The following is a 12,228-nucleotide window of genomic DNA, read 5'->3' as shown; positions in this document are numbered from 1 at the left end:
ACCTCTAACCTGTGTGACTGACTAACATCCCTGAGTGACCTCTAACCTGTGTGACTGACTAACATCCCTGAGTGACCTCTAACCTGTGTGACTGACTAACATCCCTGAGTGACCTCTAACCTTTGTGACTGACTAACATCCCTGACTGACCTCTAACCTGTGTGACTGACTAACATCCCTGAGTGACCTCTAACCTGTGTGACTGACTAACATCCCTGAGTGACCTCTAACCTGTGTGACTGACTAACATCCCTGAGTGACCTCTAACCTGTATGACTGACTAAAATCCCTGAGTGACCTCTAACCTGTGTGACTGACTAACATCCCTGAGTGACCTCTAACCTGTGTGACTGACTAACATCCCTGAGTGACCTCTAACCTGTATTATTATGACTGACTAACATCCCTGAGTGACCTCTAACCTGTGTGACTGACTAACATCCCTGAGTGACCTCTAACCTGTATTATTATGACTGACTAACATCCCTGAGTGACCTCTAACCTGTGTGACTGACTAACATCCCTGAGTGACCTCTAACCTGTGTGACTGACTAACATCCCTGACTGACCTCTAACCTGTATTATTATGACTGACTAACATCCCTGAGTGACCTCTAACCTGTGTGACTGACTAACATCCCTGAGTGACCTCTAACCTGTATTATTATGACTGACTAACATCCCTGAGTGACCTCTAACCTGTATGACTGACTAACATCCCTGAGTGACCTCTAACCTGTGTGACTGACTAACATCCCTGAGTGACCTCTAACCTGTGTGACTGACTAACATCCCTGAGTGACCTCTAACCTGTGTGACTGACTAACATCCCTGAGTGACCTCTAACCTGTGTGACTGACTAACATCCCTGAGTGACCTCTAACCTGTATTATTATGACTGACTAACATCCCTGAGTGACCTCTAACCTGTGTGACTGACTAACATCCCTGAGTGACCTCTAACTTGTATGACTGACTAACATCCCTGAGTGACCTCTAACCTGTGTGACTGACTAACATCCCTGAGTGACCTCTAACCTGTATGACTGACTAACATCCCTGAGTGACCTCTAACCTGTATGACTGACTAACATCCCTGAGTGACCTCTAACCTGTGTGACTGACTAACATCCCTGAGTGACCTCTAACCTGTGTGACTGACTAACATCCCTGAGTGACCTCTAACCTGTGTGATTGACTAACATCCCTGACTGACCTCTAACCTGTGTGACTGACTAACATCCCTGAGTGACCTCTAACCTGTGTGACTGACTAACATCCCTGAGTGACCTCTAACCTGTGTGACTGACTAACATCCCTGAGTGACCTCTAACCTGTATGACTGACTAACATCCCTGAGTGACCTCTAACCTGTGTGACTGACTAACATCCCTGAGTGACCTCTAACCTGTGTGACTGACTAACATCCCTGAGTGACCTCTAACCTGTATTATTATGACTGACTAACATCCCTGAGTGACCTCTAACCTGTGTGACTAACTAACATCCCTGACTGACCTCTAACCTGTATTATTATGACTGACTAACATCCCTGAGTGACCTCTAACCTGTGTGACTGACTAACATCCCTGACTGACCTCTAACCTGTATTATTATGACTGACTAACATCCCTGAGTGACCTCTAACCTGTATGACTGACTAACATCCCTGAGTGACCTCTAACCTGTATGACTGACTAACATCCCTGAGTGACCTCTAACCTGTATGACTGACTAACATCCCTGAGTGACCTCTAACCTGTGTGACTGACTAACATCCCTGAGTGACCTCTAACCTGTGTGACTGACTAACATCCCTGAGTGACCTCTAACCTGTGTGAGTGACTAACATCCCTGAGTGACCTCTAACCTGTATGACAGACTAACATCCCTGAGTGACCTCTAACCTGTGTGACTGACTAACATCCCTGACTGACCTCTAACCTGTGTGACTGACTAACATCCCTGAGTGACATCTAACCTGTGTGACTGACTAACACCCCTGAGTGACCTCTAACCTGTGTGACTGACTAACATCCCTGACTGACCTCTAACCTGTATGACTGACTAACATCCCTGAGTGACCTCTAACCTGTGTGACTGACTAACATCCCTGAGTGACCTCTAACCTGTGTGACTGACTAACATCCCTGAGTGACCTCTAACCTGTGTGACTGACTAACATCCCTGAGTGACCTCTAACCTGTATTATTATGACTGACTAACATCCCTGAGTGACCTCTAACCTGTGTGACTAACTAACATCCCTGACTGACCTCTAACCTGTATTATTATGACTGACTAACATCCCTGAGTGACCTCTAACCTGTGTGACTGACTAACATCCCTGACTGACCTCTAACCTGTATTATTATGACTGACTAACATCCCTGAGTGACCTCTAACCTGTATGACTGACTAACATCCCTGAGTGACCTCTAACCTGTATGACTGACTAACATCCCTGAGTGACCTCCAACCTGTATGACTGACTAACATCCCTGAGTGACCTCTAACCTGTGTGACTGACTAACATCCCTGAGTGACCTCTAACCTGTATGACTGACTAACATCCCTGAGTGACCTCTAACCTGTGTGACTGACTAACATCCCTGAGTGACCTCTAACCTGTGTGACTGACTAACATCCCTGAGTGACCTCTAACCTGTATGACTGACTAATATCCCTGAGTGACCTCTAACCTGTGTGACTGACTAACATCCCTGAGTGACCTCTAACCTGTGTGACTGACTAACATCCCTGAGTGACCTCTAACCTGTATGACTGACTAACATCCCTGAGTGACCTCTAACCTGTGTGACTGACTAACATCCCTGAGTGACCTCTAACCTGTGTGACTGACTAACATCCCTGAGTGACCTCTAACCTGTGTGACTGACTAACATCCCTGAGTGACCTCTAACCTGTATGACTGACTAACATCCCTGAGTGACCTCTAACCTGTGTGACTGACTAACATCCCTGAGTGACCTCTAACCTGTGTGACTGACTAACATCCCTGAGTGACCTCTAACCTGTGTGACTGACTAACATCCCTGAGTGACCTCTAACCTGTATGACTGACTAACATCCCTGAGTGACCTCTAACCTGTGTGACTGACTAACATCCCTGAGTGACCTCTAACCTGTGTGACTGACTAACATCCCTGACTGACCTCTAACCTGTGTGACTGACTAACATCCCTGACTGATCTCTAACCTGTATGACTGACTAACATCCCTGAGTGACCTCTAACCTGTATGACTGACTACAATGATCTGAGTGTATGTCAGTATCTCTGATGCCTACAGTGATTCCTGAAAAGAGAAAAGCTGCTTTCACCCTGGGAAGTGGCCTATAGCAGCGACATTCCTTCCACTGGCATGTCATTTCCAATTACCGTGTGTTCACAAGTAAAACAAACATGTTTCATTGGCTCAAGTAGAACCTGTCACGGTGAGGCCCTCAGAACCAGGCCTGTCTGAGGCATGGCACGGTGAGGCCCTCAGAACCAGGCCTGTCTGAAGCATGGCACGGTGAGGCCCTCAGAACCAGGCCTGTCTGAGGCATGGCACGGTGAGGCCCTCAGAACCAGGCCTGTCTGAGGCATGGCACGGTGAGGCCCTCAGAATCAGGCCTGTCTGAGGCATGGCACGGTGAGGCCCTCAGAATCAGGCCTGTCTGAGGCATGGCATCCACACAATACACATCAGACACACACCACCCTGTCTCACCCTGTGACCTGTCTAAGAGTAACACCACCCTGTCTCACCCTGTGGCCTGTCTAAGAGTAACACCACCCTGTCTCACCCTGTGGCCTGTCTAAGAGTAACACATCCACCGGATGTGTACCAAACCTCACTAAAAAGTGGCAGTGATAAAGCCTCTCTTGAAAAAAGCCAAACCTTGACCCGGAAAATATAAAAAACTATCGGCCTATATCGAATCTTCCATTCCTCTCAAAAATTTTAGAAAAAGCTGTTGCGCAGCAACTCACTGCCTTTCTGAAGACAAACAATGTATACGAAATGCTTCAGTCTGGTTTTAGACCCCATCATAGCACTGAGACTGCACTTGTGAAGGTGGTAAATGACCTTTTAATGGCGTCAGACCGAGGCTCTGCATCTGTCCTCGTGCTACTAGACCTTAGTGCTGCCTTTGACACCATCGATCACCACATTCTTTTGGAGAGACTGGAAACCCAAATTGGTCTACACGGACAAGTTCTGGCCTGGTTTAGATCCTACCTGTCGGAAAGATATCAGTTTGTCTCTGTGAATGGTCTGTCCTCCGACAAATCAACTGTACATTTCGGTGTTCCTCAAGGTTCCGTTTAGGACCACTATTGTTTTCACTATATATTTTACCTCTTGGGGATGTTATTCGAAAACATAATGTTAACTTTCACTGCTATGCGGATGACACACAGCTGTACATTTCAATGAAGCATGGTGAAGCCCCAAAATTGCCCTCGCTAGAAGCCTGTGTTTCAGACATAAGGAAGTGGATGGCTGAAAACTTTTTACTTTTAAACTCGGACAAAACAGAGATGCTTGTACTAGGTCCCAAGAAACAAAGAGATCTTCTGTTAAATCTGACAATTCATCTTGATGGTTGTAAAGTCGTCTCAAATAAAACTGTGAAGGACCTAGGCGTTACTCTTGACCCTGATCTCTCTTTTGACGAACATATCAAGACTGTTTCAAGGACAGCTTTTTTCCATCTACGTAACATTGCAAAAATCAGAAATTTTCTGTCCAAAAATGATGCAGAAAAATTAATCCATGCATTTGTTACTTCTAGATTAGACTACTGCAATGCTCTATTTTCCGGCTACCGGATAAAGCACTAAATAAACTTCAGTTAGTGCTAAATACGGCTGCTAGAATCCTGACTAGAACCAAGAAATTTGATCATATTACTCCAGTGCTAGCTTCCCCTACACTGGCTTCCTGTTAAGGCAAGGGCTGATTTCAAGGTTTTACTGTTAACCTATAAAGCGTTACATGGGCTTGCTCCTACCTATCTTTCCGAGTTGGTCCTGCCGTACATACCAATACGTACGCTACGGTCACAAGACGCAGGCCTCCTAATTGTCCCTAGAATTTCTAAGCAAACAGCGGGAGGCAGGGCTTTCTCCTATAGATCTCCATTTTTATGGAACAGTCTGCCTACCCATGTGAGAGACGCAGACTCGGTCTCAACCTTTAAGTCTTTACTGAAGACTTATCTCTTCAGTAGGTCATATGATTGAGTGTAGTCTGGCCCAGGAGTGTGAAGGTGAAACGGAAAGGCTGGAGCAACGAACAGCCCTTGCTGTCTCTGCCGGGCCGTTCCCCTCTCCACTGGGGTTCTCTGCCTCTAACCCTGTTGCAGGGGCTGAGTCACTGGCTTGCTGGTGCTCTTTCATGCCGTCCCTGGGAGGGGTAAGGCGTCACTTGAGTGGGGTTGAGTTACTGACGTGATCTTCCTGTCTGGGTTGGCGCCCCCCTTGGTTTGTGCTGTGGTGGAGACCTCTGTGGGCTATACTCGGCCTTGTCTCAGGATTGTAAGTTGGTGGTTGGGGATATCCCTCTAGTGGTGCGGGGGCTGTGCTTTGGCGGAGTGGGTGGGGTTATATCCTTCCTGTTTGGCCCTGTCCGGGTTTCTTCGGATGGGGCCACAGTGTCTCCGGACCGCTCCTGTCTCAGCCTCCAGTATTTATGCTGCAGTAGTTTATGTGTCGGGGGGCTGGGGTTAGTTGGTTATACCTGGAGTACTTCTCCTGTCTTATCCAGTGTCCTGTGTGAATTTAAGTATGCTCTCTCTAATTCTCTCGTTCTCTCTTTCTCTCTGAGAACCTGAGCCCTAGGACCATACGTCAGGACTCACCGGGCATGATGACACCTTGCTGTCCCCAGTCCGCCTGGCCTTGCTGCTATTCCAGTTTCAACTGTTCTGCCTGCGGCTACGAAACCCCTACCTGTCCCAGACCTGCTGTTTTCAACTCTAAATGATCGGCTATGAAAAGCCAACTGAGAGACCTGAGCCCTAGGACCATGCGTCGGGACTACCGGCCGTGGTGACTCCTTGCTGTCCCCAGTCCGCCTGGCCTTGCTGCTATTCCAGTTTAAACTGTTCTGCCTGCGGTTATGGAACCCTACCTGTCCCAGACCTGCTGTTTTAAACTCTAATGATCGGCTATGAAAAGCCAACTGAGATTTATTCCTGATTATTATTTGACCATGCTTGTCACTTATGAACATTTTTGAACATCTTGGCATGGTTCTGTTATAACCTCCACCCGGCACAGCCAGAAGAGGACTGGCCACCCCTCATAGCCTGGTTCCTCTCTAGGTTTCTTCCTAGGTTTTGCCTTTCTAGGGAGTTTTTCCTAGCCACCGTGCTTCTACACCTGCATTACTAGCTGTTTGGGGTTTTAGGCTGGGTTTCTGTACAGCACTTCGAGATATTAGCTGATGTAAGAAGGGCTATATAAAATAAAATTGATTGATTGATTGAACACCACCCTGTCTCACCCTGTGGCCTGTCTAATAGGAACACCACCCTGTCTCACCCTGTGGCCTGTCTAAGAGCAACACCACCCTGTCTCACCCTGTGGCCTGTCTAAGAGCAACACCACCCTGTCTCACCCTGTGGCCTGTCTAAGAGTAACACCACCCTGTCTCACCCTGTGGCCTGTTTAAGAGTAACACCACCCTGTCTCACCCTGTGGCCTGTCTAAGAGCAACACCACCCTGTCTCACCCTGTGGCCTGTCTAAGAGCAACACCACCCTGTCTCACCCTGTGACCTGTCTAAGAGTAACACCACCCTGTCTCACCCTGTGGCCTGTCTAAGAGTAACACCAGACTCCTCTCTTCTCCTCTCAGCGTCCACTCAGCGCCTCCGTCTGTTGGGGTCTGTGTGAACCAGGGTCTTCTCTATCTCAGAGTCCCATCCCTCAGAGTCCCATCCCTCAGAGTCCCATCCCACAGAGTCCCATCCCACAGAGTCCCATCCCACAGAGTCCCATCCCACAGAGGCAGCCCCGATCAGGCAGAGCAGCCACATAATTACCCGTGATATTACCGATGACGCCCACCATCCAGAACAGAACGCTCCCCTTCTCCTACCCTCCCCTGGCCGCGGAGCACAGAGGAAGCATAAATATTTTTATTACTACTAAACCGTGCCCACTTATAAACCATATAAACACAACAACGACTACAAACATTACAATTCTTCCCACAGGCTGCTGGGATAATTGGGATCTCCACCTTTAATTGGTGAGAATATGTTGTTTTTATATTCAAGAAGTGATTTTCAGCCTTGTGGGTAATACCCAGAGTGCATTGTGTTGTGCTAATCGGCGCTACACTGAACGATACCATTCATTCGTCCCTGAATATACATGGCTCTTTGAAACACATCCAAACAGCTCACCTGACATCAGAGTCATTTAGACAGAGCTGAATTACTCCCTGACAGAGCTGGTTCGGCTGAGGCCTAAACGGTTCCCTGTTCCCTCAAGTCGTCGGGGCATGGACTCTAAAAGGTGTTTCTACGTGTGTGGATGGTTAGTGTTCTGACCCTCTAGTGGATGATTTGCCCTCAGTACAGCCTCAAGTCGTCGGGGCATGGACTCTAAAAGGTGTTCGACGTGTGTGGATGGTTAGTGTTCTGACCCTCTAGTGGATGATTTGCCCTCAGTACAGCCTCAATTCGTCGGGGCATGGACTCTAAAAGGTGTCGAAAGCGTTCCACAGGGATGCTGGCCCCATGTTGACTCCAATGCTTCCCACAGTTGTGTCAAGTTGGCTGGATGTCCTTTGGGTGGTGGACCATTCTTGATATTTACAGGAAACTGTTGAGAGGGAAAAAACCCAGCAGCGTTGCAGTTCTTGACACAAACCTGTGTGCCTGGCACCTACTACGATACCTCGTACAAAGGCACGTAAATATTTTGTCTTGCCCATTCACCCTCTGAATGGCACACATACACAATCCATGTCTCAACTGTCTCAAGGCTTAAAAATCCTTCTTTAACCCCGTCTCCTCCCCTTCATCTACACTGACTGAAGTGGATTTAACAAGTGACATCAATAAGGGATCATAGCTTTCACCTGGATTCACCTGGTCAGTCTATGTCATGGAAAGAGGATGTTTTGTCCACTCAATTATCCAGAGCGACTTATAGGAGCAATTAGGGTTCAGTGCCTTGCTCAAGGGCACATCGACAGATTTTTCACCTAGTTGGCTCGGGAATTAGAACCAGCGACCTTTCGGTTACTGGCACAACGCTCTTAACCACTAAGCTACCTGCCTCCCATATAGGCAACAGGGTTCCGTTTGGAACACGACCTCGGCGTTATGGGTGTTTCTCAGGCCGTCTCAGGCAACAGGGTTCCGTTTGGAACACGACCTCGGCGTTATGGGTGTTTCTCAGGCCGTCTCAGGCAACAGGGTTCCGTTTGGAACACGACCTCGGCGTTATGGGTGTTTCTCAGGCCGTCTCAGGCAACAGGGTTCCGTTTGGAACACGACCTCGGCGTTATGGGTGTTTCTCAGGCCGTCTCAGGCAACAGGGTTCCGTTTGGAACACGACCTCGGCGTTATGGGTGTTTCTCAGGCCGTCTCAGGCAACAGGGTTCCGTTTGGAACACGACCTCGGTGTTATGGGTGTTTCTCAGGCCGTCTCAGCTCCTCTCTTTGATGACAGGGAGAGAGAAAAAAAATCTGAAAACATCTGGTGCTCAGACACAGAGGATAAATCACTGGGCCTAGTGCCATCTGGCCTGGGGGAGTTGCAGAGCAGGGTGTGTGTGTGTTTGTGTGTGTGTGTGTGTGTGTGTGTTTGTGTGTGTGTGTGTGTTTGCATGCGCGTATCCCACCTGGTTTGTTGAGACTGATGTACTGTCGTGAGACAAAGTCGATACACGTTCTCACATTCAGTGAAGGAAAAACTAAAGAGAATTCCTACCTTATTAACCTGCTGATGTCAGAACATAGACCCGCCACTCTGACTGATCATCCTGCTGATTTTTGTTTTTGTATTTATTATGGATCCCCGTTAGCTGTTGCCAAGGCAGCAGCTACTCTTCCTGGGGTCCTGGAAATTTTTAAGGCAGTTATACATTTTCAAAACATTACAATACATTCACAACAGATTTCACAACATATTAAGTGTGTGCCCTCAGGCCTCTACTCTACTACCACATATCTACAACACTAAATCCATGTGTACGTGTGTGTATAGTGCGTCTGTTATCGTGTGTGTGTGCATTTGTCTGTGTCTGTGTTTGTGTTGCTTCACAGTCCCCGATGTTCCATAAGGTGTTTTGTTATCTGTTTTTTAAATCTAATTTTACTGCTGGCATGAGTTATTTGAAGTGGAATAGAGTTCCATGTAGTCATGGCTCTATGTAGTACTGTGCGCCTCCCATAGTCTGTTCTGGACTTGGGGATTGTGAAGAGACCTCTGGTGGCATGTCTTGTGGGGTATGCATTGGTCTCTGAGCTGTGTGCCAGTAGTTCAAACAGACAGCTTGGTTCATTCAACATGTCAATACCTCTCACAAATACAAGTAGTGATGAAGTCAATCTCGGCTCTACTTTGAGCCAGGAGAGATTGACATGCATATTATTAATGTTAGCTCTCTGTGTACATCCAAGGGACAGCCATGCTTCCCTGTTCTGAGCACCTGACCACACGACTGAACAGTAGTGCAGGTGTGACAAAACTAGGGCCTGTAGGACCTGCCTTGTTGATAGTTGGAAGGGTTGGGGTGAGGTGTGACCCAGGTGTGGTGCAGGATATACAGCAGGCAGTAGGCCGAGATGGTGAAACAAGGATCTTTACTGGTGGTCCTGAAGCCCAAATACAAAACAACGGACTTATCGCGATAAATAAAGGCGGAGCAAATAAGTCTCCAAAAACCAGCTGACGGCCAAAATACGAAATACTACCTAAGACTGAAACAAATAACGAAACATTGAGGGGTTGGCAGTGTGATAACTAGGTCAACAAAAATCCTGTCATCAGGCCACACAGTGAGGGGATAGCAGGGTGATAACTAGGTCAACAAAAATCCTGTCATCAGGCCACACAGTGAGGGGATAGCATTGTGTGGGGCAGGGCTGGGTAAAGTAGGGTTTGGGTGGTTGGAGTGTGTTGATAGATCCAATGGATCTAGCTATGATTTAGTAGGTGACGAGCCCCTGACCCACTCTAGAGGATCTGAGGGTCTCCAGGAACAGAGAGGAGGAGGAGGAGGAGAGAAGAGGAGAGACGGAGAGAGAGAGAAACAGAGAGAGAGCAAGAGAGAGAGAGACAGAGAGAAAGAGAGAGAGAGAGAGAGAGAGAGAGAGAGAGTAGAGAGAGAGAGAGAGAGAGAGAGAGAGAGAGAGAGAGAGAGAGAGAGAGAGAGAGAGAGAGAGAGAGAGAGAGAGACAGAGAGAGAGAGCGAGAGCGAGAGAACGAGAGAGAGAGAGAGAGAGAGAGTGAGAGAGAGACAGAGAGAGACAGAGAGAGACAGAGAGAGAGCGAGAGAGAGGGAGAGAGAAAGAAGGTGAGAGAGAGAGGGTGAGAGAGAGAGGGTGAGAGAGAGAGAGAGAGAGAGAGAGAGAGGTTTGTTTCTTTAAGGAGGATTCTCCCCTAATTACATCTGCAACCCGGCTGTTTGGCCTGCTAACAGGGATAATTTACTGTACAGTGGTTGTGTGCACGTGTGTGTGTGTGTGTGTGTATGTGTGTGTGTGAGCGCGAGCATGTGTTGTGAGGGACGCATCTCTACGTTAATACATTCTTGGTGAAATGTAGGCCACTGAAACGTGTATTGTACTCTAGGCCGACCACAGGCCAGCAACCGATACAGTAGATACTATAGAGCTGCAATCTGAGAGTGGAGGATCTCCATCTGTCAGTCCCTGTGGGTCAGAAGTCATTACATTCTCTGGCTGACAGACCTGCCCATCTATCAGTCTAATACAGTCCATTACCGCTATCCCCACTCAGTCCAATACCGTTATCCCAATCCAATATACCATCCGCCCGACTCAGCAACCTCTAAATCTGCAAGAAAACTAATACGTCTTCTCTCCTCCAAGTTCTGCAGAAATCCAACCCAAGAATGTCAGTCCAGCATCTCAAGGATCATAACCCGCTGGCTGTGTCTGGTGATAGCATGAATCAAAAGGTTTATGGCTCCATAAAGTTCAAGTAGAAGTGGGTTATGGGTTCTAAGGATGTCTCTCTAATGACCAGGATGTAGCAGTGGGTTAGAGGTTCTAAGGATGTCTCTCTAATGGCCAGGATGTAGAAGTGGGTTATGGGTTCTAAGGATGTCTCTCTAATGGCCAGGATGTAGAAGTGGGTTATGGGTTCTGAGGATGTCTCTCTAATGGCCAGGATGTAGAAGTGGGTTATGGGTTCTAAGGATGTCTCTCTAATGACCAGGATGTAGAAGTGGGTTATGGGTTCTGAGGATGTCTCTCTAATGGCCAGGATGTAGCAGTGGGTTAGAGGTTCTAAGGATGTCTCTCTAATGGCCAGGATGTAGAAGTGGGTTATGGGTTCTAAGGATGTCTCTCTAATGGCCAGGATGTAGAAGTGGGTTATGGGTTCTAAGGATGTCTCTCTAATGGCCAGGATGTAGAAGTGGGTTATGGGTTCTAAGGATGTCTCTCTAATGGCCAGGATGTAGAAGTGGGTTATGGGTTCTGAGGATGTTTCTCTAATGGCCAGGATGTAGAAGTGGGTTATGGGTTCTGAGGATGTCTCTCTAATGGCCAGGATGTAGAAGTGGGTTATAGGTTCTAAGGATGTCTCTCTAATGGCCAGGATGTAGCAGTGGGTTAGAGGTTCTAAGGATGTCTCTCTAATGGCCAGGATGTAGAAGTGGGTTATGGGTTCTAAGGATGTCTCTCTAATGGCCAGGATGTAGAAGTGGGTTATAGGTTCTAAGGATGTCTCTCTAATGGCCAGGATGTAGAAGTGGGTTATGGGTTCTGAGGATGTCTCTCTAATGGCCAGGATGTAGCAGTTGGTTAGAGGTTCTAAGGATGTCTCTCTAATGGCCAGGATGTAGAAGTGGGTTAGAGGTTCTAAGGATGTCTCTCTAATGGCCAGGATGTAGAAGTGGGTTATGGGTTCTGAGGATGTCTCTCTAATGGCCAGGATGTAGCAGTTGGTTAGAGGTTCTAAGGATGTCTCTCTAATGGCCAGGATGTAGAAGTGGGTTATGGGTT

General features: G+C 47.7%; 1 protein-coding gene across 1 annotated transcript in view; it reads right to left on the bottom strand.

Annotated features, from left to right (window-relative positions):
- The window catches only part of LOC123492911 (basic proline-rich protein-like), a 32,999-nt gene extending 25,946 nt beyond the window's left edge, over positions 1 to 7,053 (bottom strand). Inside the window, exon 1 of the mRNA XM_045226602.1 lies at positions 6,913 to 7,053. Within this exon, the coding sequence (XP_045082537.1) occupies positions 6,913 to 7,053 (141 nt within the window). The remainder of the gene's footprint in view (positions 1 to 6,912) is intronic.
- Between the last annotated feature and the right edge of the window lie 5,175 nt (positions 7,054 to 12,228).

The sequence above is a fragment of the Coregonus clupeaformis genome, chromosome 17 (genome assembly GCF_020615455.1).
Source record: "Coregonus clupeaformis isolate EN_2021a chromosome 17, ASM2061545v1, whole genome shotgun sequence".
In the NCBI taxonomy this organism is placed as follows: domain Eukaryota; kingdom Metazoa; phylum Chordata; class Actinopteri; order Salmoniformes; family Salmonidae; genus Coregonus; species Coregonus clupeaformis.
The sequence above is the reverse complement of the archived record's forward strand: the minus strand, read 5'-3'. Positions and strand labels throughout refer to the sequence as shown.